The sequence below is a fragment of the Manis pentadactyla genome, chromosome 9 (assembly GCF_030020395.1).
Source record: "Manis pentadactyla isolate mManPen7 chromosome 9, mManPen7.hap1, whole genome shotgun sequence".
Taxonomy (NCBI): domain Eukaryota; kingdom Metazoa; phylum Chordata; class Mammalia; order Pholidota; family Manidae; genus Manis; species Manis pentadactyla.
In genome coordinates, this window is record NC_080027.1 from 15835515 (window position 1) to 15863177 (window position 27663).

The window sequence follows — 27663 nt, forward strand, 5'->3', positions numbered from 1 at the left end:
AAAACACACAGGTTTAGGTAGGGAGATGGGCTTAGTAGCTTGTTTAATAACAACCACATAAAAACATGACAGCCAAAAACACCCGAGGTTTTCCTTTACTGTAACTAGCAGCATCATGGGGTTACCAGAAAAGCCAAATATTATTAGGCTGTTAATGGAAGTATGGTGTCTGGAAGGAAGGTGAGAGCCCAGCCAGTCCACTGTTGGCACACTGTGTTCATTTGTGGCCACTCAGTGATAGCTGAGGTAGCCATTGGGAAGACACCTGTAGAGGCTGAACCAAAGGGACGGGTTATTTTTAGCTGGGGAGTAAAAACCCTTCCTAACAGAAGCAGTTATTCCAATCTGGATTGGGCTGCCTTCTGACAAGGCAGTGATCTCCTTATCCCCATAAGTATTTAAGCAAAAGCTTGACTAGTGAGGTTGCGGGTGGTTCGGAACGAATCCTGCACAGAGCAGAAGGTGCAATTCGTTCATCCCTTCAGCTTTCTCCCAGCTGGATGATCTAGATTTCCATCCACCACCTGCTCGCCACTTCCCTGCCTACCAGTCTCTGACTGTGGACTGGGGCAGGTGCAGAAGCCGGCAAAGAGGAGCCTGGGGTTCAAGCTGATAGTGTCCCCTGATCCCCTCACCCAAGGTTAGGGTGCAGATCTGCAGGCAGGCTGGGTGCCAGCCTAGAACTGCCCAGCAGGAAGAAGACCCAGGGCCCGACCTTCTTGTGACAACACAGGCATCTGGAGCTCCACCGAGACCAGAAATGCCCGGGGCGCGCAGCCTTCAGCGACAGACAGCCTTGTTCCCGGAGTCTCCTTCCAGCCGGGCCTCAGTCTGACGCCCAAGCCCTAGCAGGAAGCCGACTCCCAAACGCGGGCAGTGGGTGTGAGCCCAGGGCAAAACCCCGCCCCTAGGGGTCCCTGATCTTTGCCCCCGCCCTGGGCTCCGTGCTTCCCCAAGGGACCGGCGGGCGGCGATGCCTTTTGTGTGTTTCAGTCCAAAGTACCAGAGACCCCCCAGCACTGCGCCGCGTCCCCTGGAGGGCCCCGGCCCCTCCTCTTGGCGTCCCCAGCCCCCTTGCTCGGCTCCGCGTGCCAGCTCGGGGCTCGCTGGTTCGCTCCCCGCGGCGCCAGGAGGAGGGGCGAGGGCCGGCAGCCCCCTCCCCCGCGCGCGGCGCCGGAGCCCAGCCGAGCTGGGGGGACCCGCCGCCGCCGGTCATGTGGACCGGACTGCTCCTCCGGGCCGCCTGCGTCGCGCTCCTGCTGCCGGGGGCCTCGACCCACGGCTACACCGGGAGGAAGGCGCCCGGGCACTTCGCTGCCGAGAGGTAAGCGCCCCGCGCCCCTACCCTGCCCCTCCACGGGAGCGCTACCGGCGGGGAGCGGGGAGGCGCGGAGGGGCGCCCCCGAGCCACCCGCAACCGTGGGTCAGGGCTCCCCTGTGGGGCGCTATCCGCGCGCGGGCGGAGCCCACGGGGTCCGGACAAAGGGACGGCAGCTGGTGCTCTGGGCGGGAGACCGTCCTGCGCCCCTGGCTGGGGCTGTCTCGGCTGGGACCTGGAGGGGACGGAGATCCGCGCTGCCTTGGGGCGCGGACCCCTGGCGAGGGGCGCTGCGGACGGGCCACCAGGTCTCCCCACCGGCTTGCTGTCGCTCGCGAACGCGCCGTGGCTCCGCCTTGACGGTGCCTGGCCTCCAGCGCTGCGCCGGCCGCTCTGGGGCCGGGGGCTCCCTGTGTCCAGGCTTCCCGCGCGCCGTGGACCTTGGACCGCTGGGGTCTCTCCGGGTCATGTTTCGGTTTCCGCCCGTGTGTGCGCGCGGCGGGGGTGGGGTGTTTGCCCCATTGCTCTTTCCCTATTGATGCCGCCCTCCCCTAGCTTCTCCTCCCGCGGAGGCCGGATGGCCGCGGGCCGGGCACATGTGTGCGTGATGCTCCGAGCGAGGGAACACGGTGTCAGCGGACCGCCTGGCCCGCGGCCACGGCCTCGGGGGGCGCTCAGGGGGGCGGCCCCGCCAGGCTCGCAGCTCGCATGTGCGTTAAGCCGCCGCCGCCAGTTCCTGCTCAGATTTGACGGCTCCGCGGCGTTTCAGAGCCTTCCTGCCACCTGTCTCCCTGCCACCGCCTGCCCTAGGAGACTCCTTGGGGCTCCCTAGCCGCCGCTCGGCCCCTGCCCCCCTGAGGGTGCGGCTCTCGGGCATCCTTCCACCTGCCAATTTGGTGGCACCCTTGTTCCCTTCGGAGCCCCGTCTGAGGAACAGGAGCTGCTTGCTCCTCCTTCCCAGGCTGCTGTCATATTCGTTCCAGCAAGGGCAGCCGGTGAGACATGACTGTCAGTCCCCTGCTTGTCCCCCTCCAGGGCCCCCTCTTCTTCTGGTTTGACTTCAGAGAGGAAAAAGGCTCTTTGAGGCCCCAGGGACACTTCTCCGCAGACATTTCTGTACTGCCATGTGCCCTGAGTTTCACTTTCTAGAATACCCATCACATTTGACACACATTCTCCCCAAGAGCCACCCTACTTTGTCTCCCATCCATGTCCCCAATGCCTGCTGCTCTGCCTGGCACAGCCATCATGGGTGCTCGTTGGACTGCCTGACTGGCAGAATATTCTACTCCAAGCAAAGATAGAGCACAGTCAGAGAGTTTTCTTGTTCCTATTCTGCTGCACTGGGAGTCCCTCACAGAAGCTCCCTCCAGGCCTGGCTCTATCTACCCGCTCTGCCTGGAGCACCCCCTCTCCTCCTCCACTCTCTGTAGATGCCCCTACCCTCGTCTCCCACCTCCACCTAGAGTCTGTCCTTCCCGGAAGCCCTTCCACGCCACCCGGACCCCCAGCCAGCCTCAGGGCTCCATAGCCTGGTCCCATTGTGGCACTTGTCACACTGTGTTATCACCTGATTTCTTGTCTGATCAGCGTCCCTTGAAGGTGGAGAGATGGCTGTGGAGAGATGGCTGGTTCCTGGCTGTCCTGCCATGCCTCACCTATCGTTGGGCGCACTGGGTTCCCCTTCTCTGTTCTGTGCAGCTCTCTGGCACCCCCATGTCCACCTCAGAGATGCCATCTGGGGAGTGACATCTCTCCAGCCCCTCTGGGGCTGCCCACCCCCTTCCCTCTTCTGTTGCCCTCCTTTCTCAACTTTTCCCTCAATAGCCATTTACTGAGCACCTACTGTGTACAAGACACTGCTCTTGGTGCTAAGGTGAACAAAAAGATGAAGCCCTGTCCTCAGGGAATGGTAGGGAAGACAGAATGAAATCAGCAAATTAGTAAATAACTTAATGTCCCAGGAACTGTTATGGAGAAGAATAAAGCAATATAAGGGTGGACAAAAAGGGCATCTCTCGTAAGGTGACATGAGCAGAGACCCCAGGAAAAGGAGGGAGTGAGCTGGGTGTGTGTCTGAAGAACCTTCCTGATAGAGGGAAGTGTAAGTGCAAAGACCCTGAGGCAGCCATCCCTACGCTCCTCATCCATTATCTTTCCTCTTACACTGAGGTCCCTTTCTCCCAGCTGCTTGGTTCTGTGTTCATGTGGCAGGCAGCTGTTGGAGGCTGGTGTCTGCTTTCTTACATCTTTTGTACTGCCTCCAGGAGAGACTGAGTCATTTATCTTTGGAAACTTCCCATTGTCCCTTCACAGGTGGTGGTGGGGTTGCCACAATTCTTTGTTGACTGCCTTACTGACTGACTGGGAGGCTTTCACTTCCCAGTAGATCAATCCCTCCCTTGGTACAGAAAATGGAAGGTGCTCTTTCCTCTCTTGCAGACGCCGGTTGGGCCCCCACGTCTGCCTCTCGGGGTTCGGGAGTGGCTGCTGCCCTGGCTGGGCGCCCTCCATGGGCAGTGGGCATTGCACCCTTCGTAAGTGCCTGACCATGTGCCCCAACCATTCTGTGTGGCAGTATGCCCATCCCCTGGCTGGCCAGAGGGGTGGACTGGGGACCCTTGCCCTCACCCCTCACCTGCATTTCTCTTCTCAGCCCTCTGTTCCTTTGGCTGTGGGAGCGGCGTCTGCATCGCTCCCAATGTCTGCTCATGCCAGGATGGAGAGCAAGGGGCTACCTGCCCAGGTAACTGGAGGCAGGCAATAGCTGATGGGGAGGACTCTGTTAACACTCAGATTACGTGCCAACCACTGGGCTCTTGTCTTAGTGCATTGTCTTCAAACAACCCTACTAGGTTGATATCCTCATTCCCATTTGGAGTTGAGGAAACTGAGGCACACGAGTGCGTGGCCCACCCAAGGTTACAAGGCTAGTAAGCGGCCATGCAGGATTTAAACTCAGGCCTGTTTGCCTCCAGAGCCACTTTCCCAACAGAATTTAGGATGAACCCCAGAGAGGTGGGGGCAGGCTGGGGCTGTGGCCAGGTGTGTGCTCACAGGTGTGGTGCCTGTTTTAGAAGCCCATGGACCCTGTGGAGAGTATGGCTGTGACCTTACCTGTAACCATGGCGGCTGTCAGGAAGTGGCCCGAGTGTGCCCCGTGGGCTTCTCGATGACAGAGACAGCTGTCGGCATCAGGTGCACCGGTGAGAGCCCCGCGAGCAGTGGGGAAGGGCGCGGGTGGGAATCCTGTCTCCTCGCTGTTCTGCCTGGATGGGCTCAGGAGAGATGCAAGCGCAGAGCTGAGCCAGGACGTTCTCTGCAGTTTGAGAGTGGGCAGCAGGGCATGAGACAAGTACGTCCCCTCTGCTCTTTCACAAATATTTATTAAGCACCTCTTACGGGCCTGGAATGGAGCCAGGAGCTGAGGTTGGAGGGGTGGGGTGGATTGGTCCCTGATGTTATGTTTCCTCCGAATGTGGGGAAGGGAGATGCGTAAGGACAGTAACAGTCCCATGTGACGTGACCACACCTGGTGAAATGCAAGGGGCCAGGACCCACAGAGGGACAGGTAACCGGGACTGGAGGTGGGGATGACCACCGAAGGGTCCCTTGGGAACATGGCATTGAGTGATGAGGAAAGCTAAGTTCAATAATTATTTGGTAAAAAGTATTATCTGTTTGTGATTTTTAAAAGTTCCTACAGGCAAAGCCACTGTGACCAGTCCCTTGCATATCTTGCCAGAGAACTGAAAGCCTTTTTTCTGAGTTTTGACTTTGTAGAAATAATGTTTCTCCCTGAATATAAAAATAAAAAATAATATATTTTGGAACATTTGATAAGTAGAGGAATGATGGGAAGGTGAAAGAAACACGTCCAAGTCCGTACCCTGAGATATTTGTTTCTAAAATGAGGTTATTTTTTCCACCCTTTTCCTGGACATGTGTTTGTGTACCTGTGTGCATGTGTGTGTTAAGCACACATATCTGTGTGTTTTATAAAATTGTGATCATACCTTCCTGTAGCTTTTGTTCATTATTTTCTCACTTAAGTTTATATTGTGAGCAGGAAATAGTCCTTACAATACAATTTTTAAGGGCTGCATGTGTGGCTACTGTCATGTAAGTACTTAGTTATCTGCTATCCCTCGTTTACTTTATCTGCATTGTTTCATTACTGTAAATACTGCTGCAGTGCAGGGGCCTGCTGCTGGCCTCTGTTATTCCCAGGAGAACACTGGATCATGGGTCTTACTGAGGAATTTGTGGTGCTCAGGGCTCCTCGCACCATCCCTTTCAGGAAGGATGAAGGAATGCCTCCTCCCCTGAGTGTCTTTCATGGGGAGTACTTTCCACATTCCCTTCTCATTGCAGAGGCAAACTGGACCCAGGAAAAGTCAGAGGACAAGGTCCCCATGCAGAGCAGGGGCACCCTGGTCGCCCCCATGAAAGATCTCAATGGGATGGGGTTAGTCTGGGAGGGCTTCTTAGTGGCGGTGGGTATGGTTCTGAATTGCCTGCGGTGGGAAGAGCCAGTAGGGAAGTGGAAGTGTCAGTAGGCCTGGGGGCCAGGGAGCAGGACACTCCGGGGCAGAACGGAGTACGCAGAGCTGAGCCTGTAGGTCCTCAAGAGCCATCACGGTTCTTTGATAAGGAGGGGATCCACAAAGCAGGGGTGGGACTTCAGCCTCACTGTGAAGGCCTGAACCTCCCTAAAGTACTGCATGGCTCCAGTCGCCCCACCTGGGCAGAAGCCTCAGGGATTCCTTTGCATGCCACAGCATCCTGTCCCCCACTGTCCTAATAGGAACCCCAGCTTCAGCCAGACAGGGTGCGGGTGTTCCCTGGGCTTCCCCAAGTGGGCTCTGACTTGGGCTCTTGACGGTGCCCAACTCCTGATGCCTCCTGGTCCTCTCAGCCCATCTCTCCTCCAGCACACACCTGCTGTGGCCAGGCATTCCCTGGTGGGGCACTTATCACCCGCCACACACTGGACTCTCGTGGGTGTGCATTGTGGCTCTGTTATCAGGCTGTAACCATCTGGAGAGTCAGCACCATGTCTTAGTCCTATTTGTGTCTTCAAGGGCCCCCCTCCAGGTCTGCTGCACACAGGTGGTGCTCAGTAAACATTTAAGGAAATTTAATCAGCCTTCCTGCCTGCTCCCCTTTGCCCTTTGGGGTTGCCCTGCGGGTGGGGCCATTGGAAATGGTTCAGTCTCAGCCATTCTCTCAGTCATCAGGTCTGAGTCAAAAAGGAGGCACCTGGCCCCTCAGCTTCTTCTTTCTTCCTGGGGTTGGGTGGGGGTTCCACCTTGCTGAGGGCAGGCCTGGTGTGGGCACAAGGTCCTTGTGGGGCAGATTTTCTCCATGTAGCCCAACCACATTCAGAGGGGTCTGTGCAAGAGCGTTTTCTCTCTTCCCAGACATTGATGAATGCTTAAGCTCCTCCTGTGAGGGCCACTGCGTGAACACGGAAGGCGGGTTTGTGTGTGAGTGTGGGCCGGGCATGCAGCTGTCTGCTGACCGCCACAGCTGCCAAGGTGAGCGCAGCTCCGGGACAGGTAACGATGATGTGGCCGCCACTGCCACTGGGCTGCCTTGAAGATGTGGCCCTGGCAGGCTCAACATGGGCTCCCCACGCATTATTGCCTTTTTGCCTTCACTGTGGTCCCTGTGGGGGAGACCCTATGTTATCTCCACTGTTCTGAAGGGGAAACACACTTGCCCAAGGCCTTTCCGTTAGTGAGTGGTGGGGGAATCCTTGAATCCTGGCCTGTCTGACCCTAGGGCCGGTGGAGAGATGGGGATGATGGAGAGGCTGAGTGGAAAGCTGGGGGAGGGTGGCAGACAGAGTGGAGGGAGGGCCGAGTGGGACAGGGTGTGAGGATGGCCGGTGTGCTGGAGTGCTGCCCCAGGGTGGTGGGGAGGGAAGGAACAGCGAGGCTGGATGGGGACGCCAGGGAAGAGAAGGAGCTTCCAACCTAACCAAGAAGGGTAAGAGAGAGCTTTTAAAATAATTACTAATTCTTGCAAGGGGACTTTATTTACAGAAGTTATCCCTTCTTAAACAAGGCAGACAGGACAGAAGTTCCTCTTGGTGCTGTGGTCTTATTTTTTGTGCGTTTGAAATTTTTGTAAATTGTAAAAAAAAAAAAAAAAGTCTTAAAAGTTGCTAGCTGCAGGCCCTCTCTCACTGGTGCACTCTGTTCTCCCCAGGGAATACCCCTGAGTCTTAGTCTGTTTTGGCTACTATAAGAAAATGCCACAGACTGGGGGGCTTAAACATCAAACATTTTTTCTTATAGTTTCAGAGGCTGAGAAGTCCAAGGTCAAGGTGTTGGCCCATTCATTTTCTGGCGAGGGACCTTCCTGGCTTGCATACAGCAAGACAGAGAGAAAGCAAGCTCTCTGGTGGCTCTTCTTAGTGTCCTAATCCCATCATGAGGGCCCCACCCTCAAGACCTCATCTAAACCTAATCACCTCCCAAAGGCCCCATTTCCAAATTCCATCACGTTGGGGGTTAGAGCTCAACATATGAATCTGTGTGTGTGGGAGCAGGAGGGGTGGTGGTGGTGGTGGGGCAACATAATTCATCCTTAGCACCTGCTTATCAATTGAGCTCTCTGCCTGCCTCTCCTCAGTTCTTCACAATTTCAAATAATGACATGGGGAAGCTTTGACAAAGGAGGTGCTATAGAAACTGAGTTTTGAGGTACAAGTAGGAGTTTTCCCACCAGACAAGAATGGAAAGGCATTCCAGGTAGACAAGAGAACTGGGGCAAAGGGAGAGGCCTGTAAGAGCATGGTGTATTTGGAAGATGGCTGGAATTTAAGCCAGAGCAAAGGTGAGATGCAGGGGAGGAGGTGGGAAAGGCAGCCCAGGGCTCATGAGCTACGGTGCAGCACTGGTGTTTTTGGGGGCCATGCAGAGCTTTCAAGCAGAGTAGCCTGATCAAGGTGCCTGTGGTCAGAACATCCTGGAGGCTGAGTAGGGGATGGCTTGGGAGGGAGATGAACTAGGCTGTTGCTCTTCTCCAGACTAGAGGCAAAGGTGGCCCATGCTAGGGGGCCGGCTGTGGGGATGGAGAGAAATGGGCTGGTCCAGGGAGGATCTAGGAGTTGATAGACTGAATGTGGGCAGTGAGAAAGAGGGGCTAAGATGGTCTCTACAGCCCCGAGTGGGGTGGGAGATGGCACTGAGAGGAAGAGGGGACCACACATTTCCAAAACTGCATGGGGGGAACGAGCTCCAACCTTGTCCTGTTCCCCTCCAGACACTGATGAATGCCTTGGAACCCCCTGTCAGCAGAGATGCAGAAACAGCATTGGCAGCTACAGGTGTTCCTGTAGACCTGGCTTCCATCTCCACGGCAACCGGCACTCGTGCGTAGGTGAGGTCAGGTGGACCCTGCTGTTTCACATTTAGGCTGCCAATCAGAATGATGGACAGGGCAAGCTCAGGGACAAGGAAAGGTCAACAGTCTGGACCTTCTGGTGCCCTGGAGCCAGTAAGTGCTTGAGCCTTTGCTCAGAGCCTGCCTTCCCCTGAGGTTGGCTTGGCTCCTCACGGAAGACCCTGTCTTGGACTTTTCCTGGCTACGTGCCCCTTTCATCCTGTTATGTTTCTCTTGCACCCGTGGTCCCAGATACACCCCAAGGATTCCTCTCTGCTCACCCATTTTCTTGGCTGCCCTTGCTTCATTTGGTAAATATAGCATGTTATGTCTTGGTTTCTCTGGTTTAGAAGGAGACCCCTGTTTTCTCAGCCCATTAGCAGAAATTTCCAGAAAGGGATTGGCATGGTTGGCTCGAGTTTGGCTCATGGGTTGAAGGTGGGTCCCATGGACCTGAAAAAAGACCTTGTTCTAGTGGAGGTTGGTGTTTGTCCTGAAGCCTACTTTGAGCAGGGCAGTGATTTCTGAGACTCTTTTTCAGAAGGGGCCACCCAACCGACACCCAACACTTGGGGTGGTGGAAGTTTTGGAGATGAGATTCCCAGCGGGATCATCCCCACCAGCTAGCACTTAATCATTGCTCCATAGTGCTGGGGAATGAGTCATTGGTGCACCCATTAAAGGCCTACTGGATGTACGATCTTTCCAAGGAAACTAGCACTAGATTTCAGGCCCACTCCCAGAGATCTGAGTCGCATCCCTCACGCTGGGGCAGAGATGAAGCCCATGAGAACATGCCAGGCAGACTTCCCCAGCCTTTGGGCTACGGGATGGAGGAAGCAGTTGTCGGTGGGCCCAACATGGCAGCTGTCCACAGCAAGGCTCCTCTGCAGATGTAAACGAGTGTCGGAGGCCGCTGGAAAGGCGAGTCTGCCAGCATTCCTGCCATAACACCGTGGGCAGCTTCCTGTGCACGTGCCGACCTGGCTTCAGGCTCCGAGCCGACCGAGTGTCCTGTGAAGGTGAGCGTCCAGTCCCGCCCGGCGCCAGACCGCGCCTCCAACCCGGCCCACCCAGCGCCGGGCCCCGGGCCCCGCCCGCCCCCTCGCGCCAGGCCTCTCGTCCCACCAGCCCCCAGTCCTGCCCTCCTCGCCCCTGACCCCGCCTCCAACCCCGCCCACCCCGCGCCGGGCCCCGCCCGCCCCCTCGCGCCAGGCCTCTCGTCCCACCAGCCCCCAGTCCTGCCCTCCTCGCCCTGACCCCGCCTCCAACCCCGCCCACCCCGCGCCGGGCCCCGCCCGCCCCCTCGCGCCAGGCCTCTCGTCCCACCAGCCCCCAGTCCTGCCCTCCTCGCCCTGACCCCGCCTCCAACCCCGCCCACCCCGCGCCGGGCCCCGCCCGCCCCCTCGCGCCAGGCCTCTCGTCCCACCAGCCCCCAGTCCTGCCCTCCTCGCCCCTGACCCCGCCTCCAACCCCGCCCACCCCGCGCCGGGCCCCGCCCGCCCCCTCGCGCCAGGCCTCTCGTCCCACCAGCCCCCAGTCCTGCCCTCCTCGCCCCTGACCCCGCCTACATACCCCGCCCTCCGGGAGCAGGACCCTCTTCACTTTTTTCAATTAATTTTATTTACAATGCTTCCATTTCTCCCTCAGTTCGTCCTTCCACTTCTTTATTCATCTTTCCTCTCTTTTCATTCCACTGTTTCCCTAGCCCTTTTGTTTACCCCAAATGATTAAAAAATAATAATAATAATAGAGGAGGTGTGGCCAGGAGTCCCAGTCACCTGGGCTCCCCCAGACAACAGCTTTTGACAGCAAGCCTATAGACCCACGTACAGTGTCATGTAAATCCTGGAGGTGCTCTTTCCAGTCCAAGGCACGTTTTCCCTGGGGTTTTTTTTGTTCGTCCCCAGCCTCAGCATCTGCTCCTGGGCCGCCACGTCTGGGTGGTAGCGGAGGACACACTTCCACTTGGAAGCTGGGCCGGCCTGGGCCTCTGGTCCTGTCCCCGTCAGTCTTCCTGTGTGACCGATTGTCACCGCAGCCTAGCAGTTTAGGGTGGAACTGGGCTATTAGATCCGTGTTGTTGACGAAGGAACTGGCCTGAGTCTCGCCTCCTGCCCCCTGCTGCTCCCTCCTGAGACCCCTGTGCTTCCCTTTCAGCTTTCCCAAAAGCTGTGCTGGCGCCATCCGCCATCCTTCAGCCCCTACAACACCCGCCCAAGATACTGCTGCTTCCTGAGGCGGGCCGGCCTGCCCTCTACGGCGGACACAGCCCTCCTTCCGGGGCTCCAGGGCCCCCAACCGGAGTCAGGACTGCCAGCCAGCCCTCTCCCACCCCAGCACCACCCACATCCTTCCCAGCTGCCCCGAAGCAGCTGCCGCCCACCCTGACGGCAGCCCCAGTGCCAAGCGCCTCCCTGTTGGGGACCCTAGGACCTCCCTCACAACTCCAGGAGGTGACACCTGCCTTGCCCAGGGGCCCCGCGGCCACTCGGCTGGCACCAGGCCCCTCTGCCTGCTGGCACCTGGGAGCCATGTATGAGTCAGGAAGCCGCTGGAAAGAGCCTGAGTGTTCCCAGTGCTGGTGCAAGGTGGGTGGGGGGTCCTCGGGGCCTCCCTGGTCTGGGGCCTGGGTCTTCTGGCGGCCAGAACTCCTGCTTCTCCTTCCAGGAGCGGGAGGTGACCTGTGAGAAGGTGGAGTGTGAAGCCGCGTGTTCCCACCCCATCCCCGCTGGCGGTGAGGGGTGCTGCCCATCGTGTACAGGTGGGGGTGGTCCAGAGGAAGCTGTGAGTTCCCAACACAGCCCTGGTTCTTCCCTGTCCCAGCCCTTCTGCAGCAGGAGGTCTTTTCCCAACTTTTGTGTACCGAGAGTCACCTGAACTGTGATCCCAGGCCCATCCCAGAGCTTCTGATTTAGCTTTGTGATTGAGGCAGGGCCCAGGAATTTGCATTTCAAACACATTTCCAGGGACACCGATGCTGCTGGTGGGGGGAGGGGACGACCACACCTTGAGAACCACTGATCTGTGTTGTGATATCCCTTGGGGAGAGCTTTACATCTTCTGGGGTCCTTTTTGAGCTTCATTCATTCAGTGAGTTTCTCCAAATCCATTCTGCAGTCCCCTTCCCCGCAAGTTCCTCCTGCAGGTGGAGGAGGAATTGTTTGTAAATTCTGCCCCTTTTCTGATTCCTTCCCATGATCTGCTTACAAGTTTTCATTTGCTTCCCATTGCTGCTAGGGTAGAGACCCTAAGTCTTCTCAACAGAGCTCCTCAAAACTCACTCTGCGCATGGATCGCTGGGGATATTGTTGAAATGCAGATTCTCATCCAGTAGATGTGAGGAGAACCCTGGGCATATGCATTTCTCTGCAGCTCCTGGGGATAAGATGTCAAGGTTGTCGTACCTGGAGCAGCAGGGAAATAGTCTTCTGAAGGGTTAGACTGAAAATGCACTTACTGATTGTCTCAATGATAATTGTGACCTTTTACTGGGTCCCTGCTATGCCCTGAGCCCTGAATACCAAGTTCTGGGCACTTTACATCTGAGATTCTGGGTCCTCCCAAGTCCCCTGCAGGGTACATGGTGGTATTTCCAGTTTATAGTAAAGACTGCTGAGTCCCAGAGAGGTTAAGTGACATGTCTAAAGTCACACAGGTATCTGAATGGACAGGTCAGTATTTGAACCTAGGCCTGTCTGACTGCTTTTTCTGCCTCCTGGAGCATCCTATGCGGGTGTCTTCTGTTTTCCAGGGGGTCCCAGGACCACACAGATCTGGGTACTTGGGTCTGCTGCTTTTGGAGCATCCAGGCTAGTGAGAGAAGGTTCCAGCTACATTATGCCTGGAAAAGAAATGAGACCTCAAGCTTCCTCTGCTTTGAAGAGGTCTGATGCCTCCACTCCTGTTTGTCTTTTAAAGGCTGTTTTCACAGTGGCATCATCCGAGCTGAAGGGGACGTGTTTTCACCTCCCAACGAGAACTGCACTGTCTGTGTCTGCCTGGTGAGCATCAGAAGGTCCCTGTAGCCTCCTGGGTATTTTCTTAACCTTTGGGGGTTTTAGAGGAAGGGGGAAAGACTGGATGTTAAAGGTGAGCCTGTTGAATGGAGGGAGCATTCTCTGTGGATTTTGGTCAGAACCTGTCAAGTTTAAAAGCATGGGGGAGATGTGAAGCTGTAGGCTGCTGGGGTCAGGGAGGCTTCTTCTCAGCAGAAAAGCACCAAAAGGCAAACAGCGTCCATCTGTCTAGAAAGGGGAGGGGACAGAACTCCCTTGGAAACTTCCCACGAGGGAGGCCGTTTTTTCTCTTCAGGCGAAATATTTGCCAGCACAATAACGGTATCCACATTTAGGAGGGAGAAGGCTCATTACCAGACTCAGCTTATTAAGAGTATTTTGCTTTAGGCAGATTCACTCCTCCAAGAATAGATATCAGGCTCCTACTATGTGCCAGGTGCTGCCACACAGACTCAATTGTGAGCCCCCAGTGCATACCAGGCATGGGGCTTGAGGTTTTCATCTATTTCCTCACCTGAGGCTCCTTGTCCGTGTTCCACAGATGAAAAGACAGATTGGGAGGTGGCAGAGCTGGAATCTGAGCCAAGGTCGGTTTATGTCCAAAGCCCAGTCTCTGCCCATCAACCCTCACCGCCACCCTGTGGCCCCTGCTGTGGCATTGGTGACACGAGCTGCAGTGTTAGATGGGGTGGGCACGTAGACAGCTCCCGCCACCCTTAACTGAGCTCCTCCTGTGTGTCACAAGCGCAGTGGCCAAGCACTTCTGTGGATGAGCTCATTTCATGTAATTCTTGCAACCCTGGACAGAGGCACTGTTTCTGGCTCTTCTCACAGATAGGGAAGCCCAGGCTCAGAGAGGGGATGAACTTTGCCTGAAGTCACTCGACTTGTTAGTGGAAAACTAGACTGGAATCAGGTCTGGCTGGCTCCAAGCCAGGGGCTTTTTGGTCTTAACTTCGAATTTAAAAAATTTTAGTTTTAAATTTAATTCTTTAAATAGCCAAATAGTCATCTGGCTTAAAACTCAGGCTCAGGAAGGTGTCTCAGGTGTTGTGGCCTCTGGTCTCTGGCTCTTGGCATCCTTCCAGGGCTTCCATATGCCGTGGGAGCGGCCGTGGGAGGCTAGCCCTGTCCATTCTCATAAGGAGGGCCATGTGCTCCACTTTCTGGTGCCCTTGGTCTTGGAAAGGGGGATGTTCTAAAACACACCACTATAAACACCAGGAACTGGCTCCCTGCAGTGTCCTTGTGACCACAGTGGCATTTAAACATCTCGGAGGGCTTCCTTTGGGAGGCTTTCCTGCTGGACAGGAAAGCTGAGGTGTGGTGTGGGTCAGGGGGTGAGCTGGCTGTCGGTGGCCTGGGGAGCAGCAGACCCTGGTTCTCCTCCTTCACCCTGCCCCCACCCCCACCCGCCCTCACCGCCTCAGGCTGGAAATGTGTCCTGCATCTCCCCGGAGTGTCCTCCTGGCCCCTGTCATACCTCCCCGAAGTCGGACTGCTGTACTTGCGTTCCAGGTAAGCGACTCTTTTGGGGTGGGGTGGGGGACGCAATTTAGCTTTTGTGCGTGCGTGTGAGGGGGATGTCTTTTGAGTCTGCTCTGGGGGTGGGGTGAATGGAAGAGAGAGGCAGGAGATTGATTCCTGCTTTAGAAACTCAGACCAAGTGAAGCATTTCAAAGAGCACCTTTAAGCTAAGCACCTACTATGGGCATGGTGGTTTGGATGCTAGACTGGGCTCACAGCCCCACCTGCCCCCTGCCCCCTGCCCCCGGGGGCACCTTCAGGACAGTCAGGAAGGGGTTTGAGTTCCTTTGGCATCTGCAGAGGGGAGGGGGTCTCCTCCCCCAATAATGAGTTGGTCCTTTCTTAAAAATGTGGGTCCCTTTCCTGGGATGACCTCATCACCATCAGGAATCCTACTGGCTCTGTGCCGGTGCTGAGCTTGCCAGCCCTTGATCTCATTGAATCCATAAGGCACAGCCCTGGGAGCGGAGGGGAGAGGGTGCTATCATAGCCCCATTTTATGGATAAGGAAACCGAGGCTGAGAGAGGTCATCACTGCCCAAAGGCACACAGTCAGTTGTTAAAGGAGCAGAACTTAAACTCAAGCCTACCTGATTTCAAAACTGGTGTTCTTTTAAAATATTTTTTTTCTTAGCATTTAAATGTTATATTATTTTTGATTCAAACATGGTAGGAAAATAGGTAGGAAGTGGTATCAAACCCATTTTATAGATGAGAAAACCGAGGCTTAGAGAAGGTAATTGTCTTGCCCAAAGGTATTCCCTAGTGAGTTGTGTAGCTGGGATTTGAATCCAGGACAGTCAGACTAAGGTCAGATGGGTCTGGGCAGGATTTTAGGCTCTTTTTACTGGGGTGGGGAGATGTTTAGATGAGAGGCTCTGGCTGAATCCTCAGCCTCCAGGGGATGGCATCATTCCCAGACTTGTCTTAGGTGTCTAGGGCTGTCTTATTTTTTCTTCTTTTCTCTTATTCTCCGGTTATTAGGGGCTTCCCCTGCCTTTTTGGTCAAGGACCTTATTTTACACAGGATTCATTCTCTGTCAGTTTTTAGGTAATGGTATTTTTTTTTTTTTTGGAGAAGGCATCTCTCATATTTATTGATCAAATGGTTGTTAACAACAATAAAATTCTGTATAGGGTACTCAATGCACAATCATTAATCAACCCCAAGCCTAGTTCTCAACAGTCTCCAATCTTCTGAAGCATAACGAACAAGTTCTTACATGGTGAACAAGTTCTTACATGGTGAACAGTGCAAGGGCAGTCCTATCACAGAAACTTTCGGTTTTGATCACGCATCATGAACTATAAACAATCAGGTCAAATATGAATATTCGTTTGATTTTTATACTTGATTTATATGTGAATCCCACATTTCTTCCTTATTATTGTTATTATTATTATTATTTTTTTAAATAAAATGCTGAAGTGGTAGGTGGATGCAAGATAAAGGTAGGAAACATAGTTTAGTGCTGTAAGAGGGCAAATGTAGATGATCAGGTCTGTGCCTATAGGCTAAGTATTAATCCAAGCTAGACAAGGGCAACAAAACATCCAGGGATGCAGAAGATTTCTCTCAAAACAGGGGGGGTGGGGTTCTAAGCCTCACCTCTGTTGATCCCCAATTTCTCACCTGATGGCCCCCCTGCGACTGTGCCTGTCTTAGGTTGTAGGTAACGGTATTTTTTGCCAAGGGTTTGGGAGGGAGAGTGATTGGGCTTTTGAGTGTGAGACGTGTGCAAGGTGTGGCAGGAGTGTGGCAGCTTCTCTGGTTCCCCTACCTATTTGTTCCTTTTTCCCCAGCTGCCCCAGCCCAAAGGCCTTGAGCCGCTTCTCCCTTTCTCCTCCACAGTGAGATGCTATTTCCACGGCCGGTGGTATGCAGACGGGGCTGTGTTCAGCGGGGCTGGTGACGAGTGCACCACATGTGTCTGCCAGGTAGGGGCTGACCTGGTGGGCGATGGGGAGGGCGGGGCACAGGCTGTGACCAGGAGAAGGGAGCCACCACACAGCCAAAGGGAGACTGAGGCAGCAGAGGGACCAGAGGACCTGCATGCACCAAGGTCTTCCCCCAGTGTCCTTGAAGCTCATCTTCTAGCCGTGTTATTACAGACCACCCACTGTGTGCCTGGAACAATGCTGAGTGCCGGGGACACAGCTAAGCCCCCGAAAGCCTCAGTCCCCTCGTCAGGGGGCCCAAAGTCTAGGTGGGCAATGGACAGGTGGCCAGGGCTCCCAGCCAGCCTGTAGGCTTCAGGGAGCCTCCTTAGAGGGAGGGGTGTAAAGCTGAGACCTGAAGGATGACTAGGACTAGTGGGATGGGAAGCTGAGGCAAGTGTGCCTGGCAGAGAGCGTGGTGTGAGTGGAAGGCAGGAGGCCTGAGAGTGTCTGTCCTGTGGGACAGACTGTGGGAGAGACAGGGACCAGGCAAGAGACGCGGCTACAGGCAGGGGGCATGAATTGGGCTCTGAGCAGCAGGGCCTGCGGTTGGAGTTCTGTGGAAGTGATTTTCCAAGGCAGTGCTCTCAGGAGGGAAGGGAAGCCAGACAGGCAGCGGAAGGAGCCGGGTGCAGAAGGGTTCTCGGCTTGTCCACGGGGAGCTCAGCTAAGCCCAGAGGAAGGGGTCTCCAGATGGGCCCCAGAGCCTCTGCCCCGACTCAGCCCCGAAGGGCTTTGCTGGCCAGGCTGAGGGCTGTGGACCTGGTGGAGCTATGCGATCAGCTGGGGCACAAGAAAGTTCTCTGTGGCAGAGTGGGAGTAGGTGGGCATGAGGGCAGGCAGCTGTTACAGAAGTGGGGGCCAAGAAACTGGGGCTACAGCTTGGGCAGGCGGGGTCCCCTGCCAGTTGGCAGCACCCCGGCCCCTGGAGGAGGACCCGCCTTTCCGTCCCTCCTGCTCCTTGGGGATGTTTTGGTCACTTTAGCCTCCTCTTAACGTCTTAAGCTTTCAGATGGCCCAGGGCCGGGAGCTGCCCTCACTGGCCCAGGCCCTTCGGTTCTCTTCCAGAATGGGGAGGTGGAATGTTCCTTCATGCCGTGTCCAGAACTGGATTGCCCCCGAGAAGAGTGGTGGCTGGGCCCAGGACAGTGCTGCTTCACCTGCAGGGAGCCCGCGCCCATGACAGGTGAGGCCCCTGGCCTGCATCCCAGAGCTATGCCAGCACAGGGCCTGATGCCTGTGAGGGAGGCTGAGCTTCATCCCTGAGACCGCTGGAGTAGCGTGTGTGTGACTGAGTGTGTGTTTGTGTAAGCACATCACTGTGTGTTCATACGAGTGTATATTTGTGTGTTTGTGTATGTGAGTGGTTTCTCTGAGTGTGACAGTGTGTGTTTTTGGGTGTGTATGCACGCATGTTTGTGGGAGCATGCCGTGTAGACTAGGTGCTTATGTGGAGGGAGAATTCACTAAATGAGGGCGCCAGATGGGTAGCTTCAGGCAGCCCCTGGCACCTGCAGGCGGTTGAATGTGTGCCGGGAGCTGTCTACACAGATTGAACCTGTGCTTGGAGGGGATGGGGATGCAGGTCCGGCAGGCATTTGGGGCCCTCATTGGCTCTTCTGCCCATTCGTCCTTCTCCCCCACTGTCCCTGGCCAGGCTGCTCTCTTGATGACAACGGGGTTGAGTTTCCAATCGGACAGATCTGGTCTCCTGGTGATCCCTGTGAGTTATGCATCTGCCAGGTGAATGGCAACCTGCACGCCTCCAGCTGCTTTCCAGGCCACCCCTGCCTCCCCCCAGGCAGACCGGCTGCCCGCCGGGCCAGCCCTCAGTCTCCCTCCCGTGCTGTCAAGTTTCATTTTTACTGAGAGTGTTAAGACCCTGGTCATTCTGTCCTCAGTAGATTTTTCAGGACTGCAGAGCTTGACAGTGACACACTGAGCTGCTGGCACGAGCGGTGGAATTAGTCTATCAGTACTTCCTGGGCACGTTTTCTCTGGGCCGGATCCCCGGGGGAGCTGGGGCAGGCCGAAGTCCAGGTGTTCAGGGCTTTTTCTATGAAATCACAATGTTTCCTTCATCAACGTGAATCGCGTGACCTCATCTTATCAGCAACGGATAAGGAGAGGGTGTGTGAGATTTAGAGGCAGCATGACCGAAATGCAAACACAGGTGCTCACCAAGAAATGCAATTGTTTGAGCTCCTTGTTTAAGTACATGTTGGCATTGCTTTCTACTTTTAAGAGTTTTAGTCCCTTTGAGCTTAGAGCTTTATTTCTCTGATCGAGGCCCCTGCCGCAGCGGTGTGTCTGGCTCGCCTGGGAGCCTGGCAGACACGCAGGATCTCGAGGCCGCCCAGACCTCAGGACACACACACACACACTAGTGTGTGAGAGGCACGGCCTTCCAGTACCTGGGATGCGCCTTTGTTAAAAAGCCCCGGACCCTCCAGAACTTGGACATGCTTCTTTGGAATCAGAGTTGGGAGGAAAGTACATCTGCCGCCTTTTATTTTCCCTTTGTGACTGATCTAAGGCGCTCATAAGAAAGTAACACAAAAGATTCATAAGCATTCAGATTCTTAGGGAAAAAAAAGAAACCATATGTGGCGCTTTTGTCTTCTGAAATAGACATTTCCGGCAGAATAGTTTTCTATAAAAATAGGATTTTATTGTACTCCATAGATTTGGGGTGAGTGAGGGTTCCAGGGAAATGCTGAGAAAATTAGGAGGGTGGGAAGGTGCAGCCTTGTCTGCTGCTGGAGGGGACAGGAAACCATGGAGACCAAAGGCAGCTCCGGCCTCCCCTCTCCTTAGCTAGGGACGCCTTCCTGGAGAGGCACTCCCCTCCCTGAGCAGCTGGTCCTCTTTGGGGGACCTGCCACCTCCCAGTGGCCTGTGGTGCCCTTTAGGGCAAGCCTTGGCAGTTTGTGGCATTGGCCTTTTTTGGGGGCACTGGGAGGGTGGGGTGGGGTGGGAGGCGGGGAGGTGCAGCAGGTGGGGTCTTGGTGAAGTTCCTCCCTCCCTCAGGCAGATGGCTCAGTGAGCTGTAGGAGGACGGACTGTGTGGACTCCTGCCCTCACCCGATTCGTGTCCCTGGACAGTGCTGCCCGGACTGCTCAGCAGGTGATTCCCAGCCAGGGGGCTGGCTGCCCAGCACCCCGCGGAGCTTTGTCACTGTGTACCACTGTGATGGCTCAGGTTCTCAAAGGGCCTCTGCGGCCAGGCTAACCCTGCCCCAGGCTCCTCTGTGCAAAGGACCCCACAGGCTTCCTCTCAGGTCATCCTCACGACAACCCCATGGGAGAGCCCCATTTTACAGATGAGGAAACTGAGGTTTGGAGACAGCAGCAATTTGCCCAAGTCAGACCCTGCTGGGGCGGCTGGAAGCAGGGATGAGATGCACAAAGCTTACGGCCTAGGTGGGTGACAAAGGAGCCAGACTGTGAAATGTTAGGAAACAGCGAGAGAATGTAAAAAGAACACTTTTTATAGTAATTTTAGTCTTTTCCATTATTTCAAAAATAACATTTTATTAAAGAACATAGAGAAAACAAAAATAAAAGAAGTTAAAAAGGCCCACTATTGGCTTATAACCTCATGCTTTTTTTCTAATCTTTTTTCATGATATAACATTTGTATATATCTCTCTAACATCTTAATATCTTATATATAATAGATACCTATTATGTACTGTTTTGTTATAAAATAGTTTCCTATCGTGCTGTTGCCTGCTTTTATATTTACTAGTAAGTGATAAAGATCTCCAAGGTTGGGCCTCTGTGGGCAGGGGGGAGCAGAGAGGAGAGAGGAGTGGGGGAGAGTCCTGGAAGGTGGGGTCTGGGGTTCAGCTGAGTTGGGGGAGCAAAGAGGATGGCTGTGGTGCTGGGTACCCAGTCCCTCTGGCCTGATCTTGCCTGGGTCCTTTCCCTGGGGGGAGCACCCCAAAGTGAAGACACTCTGATCCCTCTGCTGAATCCAGCCCCCAAAAATCCAGCAGCCAATCCAGACCTATGTTTTGTCCCTTCCCTGACCCCCAGGGTGGCTGCCCAGGTCAGTGGTTGACCTGACCTTTGCTACCCAGAAAAGTGTCAGACCTTCGTCCTAGCAGGAGCCTGGTAGCAGGAGCCAGTCCCCCGCCACGCCCATGGCTGGAGCTCACCGCATGCTCTCTCTGGCAGGCTGCACCTACATAGGCAGAATCTTCTACAACAACCAGACATTCCCGTCTGTGCTGGACCCGTGTCTGAGCTGCATCTGCCTGGTATGCACCACCCAGACCTGACCCCTGTCTGTGGAAACTCCCCAGGAACTGACATCAGCTCCTGAGCCCTGGAAGCAAAATCCAGAGACCTCCAAGAGAAAGGTCACTTCTGGGTCAGGGTAAACGTGCCCTGCCCAGAGACAATCTTTACCCAGGGCCAGAGGAATATTTTCCTGCCCAGCCAAAGTCCTCTGCTTCTGGGTGACCAGGGAAAATCTGGGGGGGGCTGGCTCCTTATAGTGTAATCTGTGGCCCAGGATTCTTGCTGAGAGAGCAGGGGAGGCACTCCAGCCCAGGGCTCTGTACTGGAATCGTTACCAGACTCACATTATGGAGCTCTTGTGTGCCGGCCCCTGTTCTCAGCCCTTCTACGCATGAACTCAGTTAATCCTTTTGAGAATTCTGGGAGGTAGGCACCACCATCATTTCCATCTACTGGGTGAGAAAACCGAGGCACAGAGAGATGAAGCCATTCATTTGTTCAAGATCCTATGGCTAGTCGATTGCATTGCCAAGAACTGAATCGTAGTATTCGGAGTCTGTGCTCCAGAAGGTGCACTTTTACCACAAGCCACACTGCCTCTCAGTCTAAAAAAGCATGTTAGATAGTAGTATCATTTAGTATTTGGTCAGTGGGGAAAAAGTCCAATTTATTGCCCATCGTGCTGCAAATGTTTCATGTAGTGAGCAGTGGGCGCAGATGCAGAGTGAAAAGGGACAAGGTCTACAGAAAGATTGAGAAACTCAGGGTAAACACCTCTGGCCTCTGAGTGGCCCTGTTCGTTCATAGCCACATGCTTCCAGGAGCTTCGGCTTCTGGGTCCTTCTTTCTCCTCGGTTTTTGGTGCTTAGCTTCCCTGGGCATTTCATGGATTTGTTCAACAGGTACCTGTTGACCGATGAGCTGTGAGGATGAGGCTAGGCCTTGGCTTTGTGGGCCTTCTGCTCTAGCAGGAAGACAGACTCTAACCCAGTGAATGACCCCCTCGTACCACCCCCACCGTGGTGACTCTGATGAGCATGCAATGGCTATGTGACCTGTCCTTCCTGCATGTCAGCTGCCCAGAATGAAGGGCCTTGTGCACTTTCTGTGTCCTGCAGCTGGGCTCAGTGGCCTGCTCACCTGTGGACTGCCCCATCACCTGCACCTACCCTTTCCACCCTGATGGGGAGTGCTGCCCGGTGTGCCAAGGTGAGTGCACCCAGCTGTCCCTGTCCAGGGCACCTAGGTGGGCCTTGGCTCTCTAAGCTCCTGTCTCCTCTGTCCCTGCAGACTGCAACTACGAGGGGAGGAAGGTGGTGAATGGCCAGGTGTTCACCTTGGACGATGAGCCCTGTACCCAGTGCACGTGCCAGGTGGGCTGGGCCTCGGAACCCAGGGGCTGCCCAGCCAGGGGCTGCTTCTTGCCTTCTTGTCCCTTTGCAAAATCTTGGGAGCCTCTTAGCTAATGCCAGCCTGTCTTCCTCCTGCTGTTCTTCAACTTTACCTGCCAGAAAACCTTTGTACTTGATGGTATCCTCCCTCTTTGTGGTTTTCTTAGGATGGCCACACTTCACCTGTTGCTCAGGTGAGGGCCAGGCCCTGCAGCCTCTGTCCCAGGACCTTTCCTTGGGTCCTGCTGCTGGCATAAGAGGCTGCTGGGGGCATGCTGGGGGTGGGCCAGATGTTCTGGGTTTCCCCATGTGTGCCCTCTGCTCCCCAGCTGGGAGAGGTGAACTGTGAGACTGTCCCCTGCCAGCAAACCTGCTCAGACCCCTCCATGCCCCTTGGGGACTGCTGCTCCTCCTGCCCAGGTAAGTGCGTCTCTGCGTCCTGGAGTTTCTCCACTGTCTTCTTTCTCTTCGCTCCTCTTCCCAGAAACATAGAACTTGTAAAGGCCTGGATGTGAGAAGCTCAGGCTTAGAGAGGGAATGTGTCTTGCTCGAGGTCACGCAGCCAGCACGTGGCCAGCCCAGTGCTGACCCTCAGCCAGTGTTCTTCGTGCCACACCATGACCTGCCTTCTGACAAGTGTGTTTGTTTACTATTCCCTGTTCTTTCTCATTATCTCCTCCTTAATCCCTTCCTTTGCTTTCTTCCTTTTAAAAAATCAACAGTTTAGGGACAAAATTGACTTTGTGGAAGGGTAATCGCTTATACATATTTGACCACTCATTATGTGTCAGGGAACATCCTGTCTTATTTCATTCCCTTTTCACAGTAATAGGTACTATTCTCATCCCCATTTTCCAGGTGAGCAAACTGAGGCACAGACGGCGAAGTGATGTGCTCCTGGTCACACAGCCAACTGGCGTTAGAACCAGGATTGGGACCCAGAGCTTATGCTTTTAGCTGTTGTGCTGTCTTGTCTCCTGAAGATGACTTTGATCTGTTTGTCTTTGCGTCACTGGTGTTCCTCCATGTGGGCCTTTTTGCAGAGCTATAAATAGGACCCAGGCAACCTACCGCAACATGGAGCTTTGAAGGATTGATGTCGCCCACAGCTGGCCGTTTGAAAAAGCTCCCAGACCTTCTGGTTTGCTTAGCTTTTTAGTTAACATTTGGGTGGTTTCTTTTCTTTCTTTTTTTTTCCAACCCATAATGGACCTACTGTGAAGAATCTCAGGTCAGACAACTTTTTTCCAACTTTGTGAGTTGTGTTGCTGTGACCCTGTGGTGGATGGTGGAGTAACTGGGTCACAGGGCTTCGGGAGAGGTTCGGGAACTCCTCCAACAGGACAGCCCGTCCCCTCACGGGGTTCCTAGGGGAAGGGGACACTTACGATGATGTTGCTGGTTCCCCATATTCCCACCAACTCTAACCTATATGTTTTGAATTTAATTCTTCCAATTTAACATGTCCATAACATCTTAAAGTGTGGCTATATTTTATGTCTTTTAAGCATCCAGACAGATGGTAAATTTTTTCCACCTGATCTGTGGCCTGGATTTCCTCTTGCATAAATTAGGCAGTTTAATTCCTTTGACCTTTTGAAGAGGATCATCTTCTACATTCATGGCCACTCTTTGGTTCTGTGGATGAAGAGCTGCTGTCAGCACTGGTGGGGCTGAACCCTCCTGTGTTCAAACCTTCATTACGCTGGGAACTGTCCAGTATTTTACAGATGCTACTTTGCTATCCTCTGTGAGCTAATTGATATTATTTCCCCTGCTGTCTGTAGACTAATTGTTAGCTAAGGTACCAGACAGTGGATGGAACATTTTACCTGTGTTACCTCGTTTAAATGCTACTGGGAATGTTTGAGCATGGCTATTATCATCTCCATTTTGCAGGAGAAATGGAGGCTCAGAGAAGTTACATTTCTTTCTTGAGATCGTGCTCTAGTTGGTGGTGTTGGACTCAAGCCCAGGTCTCTCTGCTTCTTTACCCCGTGCTCTTTCCCATTCTGCTTTCCTGCCTCCAGATTGGGAAACTGAGGCCTGAAGAGGTGACATAAGGGTCTGGCTCCTTCTCCCGGCGCATCCTGCTTCAGCTACGTGCACCACACGCCTCTCCCCAATAAGAGCGCCTTTAATGGAGAAACTACTTTTTACTGAAATAGAATATGAACTGCTTCCTTTCAAGAACCAAAAAAAAAAGTAACAGCTCTCTTGAGATATAGTTCACGTACCATAAAATTCACATGTTCAAAGTATACAGTTCACTGGTTTTAGGTATACTCACAGTGGTGCAGGTGTCCCTTTGAGGGTTTTTAAAATGTAGTCATTCCAGTTTTCTTATGTTTTTGATGTCGGCTCCCACCTGACTGTACCTCTCTCTTGGGCTTCTCTTGGGCTTCACTCTCCATGTGTTTTTCACCTAGCCTCTTCCTTTCCTGTTCTCACAGGAGTTAGGCCCCTGTGTGTTGGGCTGCATGCTGAGACTTTAAAAAAAAACCTTTTTCAACAGACTTCGGTTTTTTAGAGCAGTGTGAGATTCACAGCAAAACTGAGTGGAAGGTACAGATTCCCATATAGCCCCTGCCCACCAACCCCTGTGCACAGCCTCCCCCACTATCCACCTCGCGCCCCAAATGGCACATTTGTTACAGTCAAGGACCCCACACTGACACACGACGATCACCCAGAGTCCGCGGTTAGCAGTCGGGTTTAGGCGGAGCCTTCCCAAGCACCGCTCCTTCAGTCCTCAGAGAGGCCCTGCGAGGTCACTGTTGTTATGCCCATTTTACAGATGAGGAAACTGAGACCCAAGGGACTTACGTACCTTACACAGGTCACACTTTGGTGGCCTGCCTCCTTGCATTTGTGGCTCCTTTTCATCTTCTCTCTGTGGAGGCAGGAGCCGACTGGTCCTCGCCAGGTATGCGAGGCCTCTCCGAGGACAGAGCCTGGGCACCTGTCCCCGGTGCTGCCCATCCAGAGCCGCCTCAGCCGCTGGGGAGAACCGTCCTGCATCTTGTTTCCCCCACCCCTCTCTAGATTCCCTGGAGGAAAGGCGGGGACTGTCCGCTTGTGGAGCCACGGTGTTGGGCAAGGTGGCTCGGAGCCCTCACGGAGACGCCGAGTCCCTGCTCAGCTGTAGCTCCTGCGCAGGCCCCCCGGGCAGCATGGCCTCAGAGGCCGGCTCTCCGTCTCCTCCAGCTTTTCTTACGAGCAAACCCATCTGGTGTGCCGACTTCATCCCCGATCCCCTTGGGAACCCAGGCCTCACCCTCACCCACTTTGGGGCCGAGGGGTGTGGACCTGGGGGAGCCCGGGGCCTCCCAGTCACCTTGGCCCTCAGCAGGGCCTTGGGCCCCTGCAGGAGCCTCAACTCTACCTCCAGCCTCCCCTAGGACTCCTGGGCTACCTCCTGTTTCCCCAGAGCCCTCTTTCTCAGCCTCCGGGGCCCAGACAGCGTCCAAACGGCCTTCCCTGCCTGCCCCTGTGCTGGCTGAAGAAGCTTCAACCCTTCCCACAACAATTCCCAGCCCCTCAGAGACCTCCATCACTCTCGTCAGACCTCACAGACTCTCCCCCCCGACCTCCAGGCTCTCTGCGGCCTTTGGAGCCATGGCCAGCCCCAGCCGGCAGCAGCCCATGGCCGGGGCCTCAGGGAGGGAGGGGTCCACCAGGTAAGCAGGCCTCCAGGTCAGGGCTGTGCCTGGAGACCCTGGACAGAGACAGTTCAGCTGGCAGGGAGGCTCTGGGGGCAAACGAGTCTCGTGGCACAGTGCGGGGGGGGTTTACTCCTGCAGTGCTCCTGGTGGGGGTGGCAAATCCCCAGGGCTCAACACAGCCTTGGCCCCAAGAAGCATTTGCAATGTGCTGTGCCAGCCCAGCAAACGGTGTTCTCCTTGGTCAGCGTCCTCCCTGGGCAGCACAGCCTGCTTGTCTTCTGAGGAAGGTTGGGGCTCTGAGCTCCCCCACTCTGGAGGAAGAGTCAGAGAGGGCCTGGGGTTCCACTGGGATTGTGCCACCTGTCATCACACGCCCTTGCCTGGGGTTCCCTGATTAAAGGCTGTCTCAGTCTCCCCCAGGCTGCCCTGCGCATTCACTTGTCACCTTTGGAAAGGTGAGAAAATTTCACTCAGAGCCCAGAGCAGGTGAAGTCATGTTCTGCCTCAACCTCCCAGCTTGGGAGAAAAGCTGGCACCAGACCGGGGACAGGTTGGGTAGGGTCTTGTGTAAGCATCTGGTGACCTCTGGATGACTTCTACAGTGAGAGGGGACAGACAGACGGAGAGGCGTTGCAGGTGGGCCCCTGGGAGGGCACCTCTGGAGTGTGACGGTAGGCAGGCAGTTCCTGAGGGCGCACTGTCAGCACTCATACCTGTGGGTGTGAGGGAGGGAGCGAGGAGAGGTCAGGCTGCTGTGCAGTCCCAAGGTCTCAGCCAAGCCCCTGTGGGGGCTCTGAGGCTGGGGTGGCCCTTAGAGTTGTCCTGAGTTGGGCCAAGGGGACAGGGCTTTGTGCCTCCATGTGGACCAGTAATTCTATCTGGCTGTGCCAGGAAAGGGGGATGACCTTGGGCAAGGTAGTCATGTCAGCCACAGTTCCCAGGGGGCGCTGATGGCCACCAGCTGTCAGCCAACAACCTTCCCAGCAGCTGGGGGAATAAGTCTGTCACTCCTGAAGGGGGAGTCTGGGTGGTGCAGACCAGTTCGCATGACAGATGGAAAGAAGACAGTGTTATAAATTTGGGCGAGTGAGACAGAGGTGGAAGACAGCTGTGCTGTCACCGAGTCACTGGGGTGCTACCACCGAAGCCCAGGGGACTGCGGAAGGAGCCGCAGCCCCTCCCGCAGTTGCCTAGGCCACCCTCCTCTTCGCTGCCCTCTGACCTGTGGCTCACCACTCTTCCCCAGGTGAACTGTCTGCACTGTGGTGCTGGCGGCAAAGGCCACCTGGGGTATCCAGCCCAGACATACTGTAGTAATGAGATCCTAACCCAAGCCTGGTGGCATGGATGATGAATTTGGAGTAAGGAGCATAGAAACCAAAGACTAGAGATGCAAAGGACTTAGAGACCATTCTGTCTAGTAAGACACAAACATGGCAGTTCAGCAGGAGGCCTGGGTGCTGTGAACCCTGGTTTGAGCGGGGACTAGCCATGGGATCTCCAGTCTCGCTCTCTCATCTGTATAATGGGGGCCCTAACAGTCCTGCCTCATGGAGTCATGGCGACAGCATGTGATAATGCCTCCATAAGTCCTGGTGGTTTGTGTTTGTGGCCGGGTGCAGCCCACCCAGCTTCACGATGCCACCTGGAACCTAATTTCAGGATGAAAGTGTAGACGCTGGCTGCCTCCACACTGCAACTTGTCAAGCCCAGCTGACAATGTGGTAGTAACTAAAAGTGCTGAATTTCCCGCTGTTCAATAAACTGTGCAGTTCACATATTAATATTAGTCTCCTTGCTCCATAGAACACGAGTAAACGATACTCATTTTGAATGATAAAAAAAAAACAGGGCAAAGGGTAGGAGGACAGCTATGCATATTCTCCCCAAGGTGATCCAAGTATAAAACCTGCTTCTCTGGCCTCTTCCCTCCCCCTTTACAGCCAAGAGCACAGAGGCCCAGAGAGGTGAGCAGAGGTCCAGAGGCTGCACAGATTATGAAAGCTGAGCTGGGAGGAGGGCCCTCCTCTGGCTCCCAGGCTGGGCTTTTCTCCTGCACATCATACTGGGCTGGATTCCTCTTTGGGGGATCTCAGAACGACCATATGACAGATTTACAGTTTATTGTGGGGTGCTACAGCTGCCTTATCTCAGTTTGAACC

At 54.7% G+C, this 27663-nt stretch overlaps 1 protein-coding gene across 1 annotated transcript; it reads left to right on the top strand.

Annotated features, from left to right (window-relative positions):
• The first annotated feature begins 569 nt into the window (after positions 1-569).
• On the top strand, positions 570-27279 carry VWCE (von Willebrand factor C and EGF domains). Its single transcript, XM_057507022.1, is given in 21 exon segments — positions 570-1324; positions 3761-3855; positions 3975-4064; positions 4396-4524; positions 6742-6858; positions 8594-8710; positions 9607-9735; positions 10874-11304; positions 11384-11477; positions 12635-12717; positions 14163-14250; positions 16112-16197; positions 17266-17383; positions 17855-17940; positions 19228-19324; positions 20380-20462; positions 21564-21654; positions 21736-21818; positions 22166-22256; positions 24882-25003; positions 25005-27279. Coding segments are annotated over 21 exon segments (2856 nt in total). The 5' UTR covers positions 570-1214; the 3' UTR covers positions 25521-27279.
• The last annotated feature ends 384 nt before the right edge of the window (positions 27280-27663 follow it).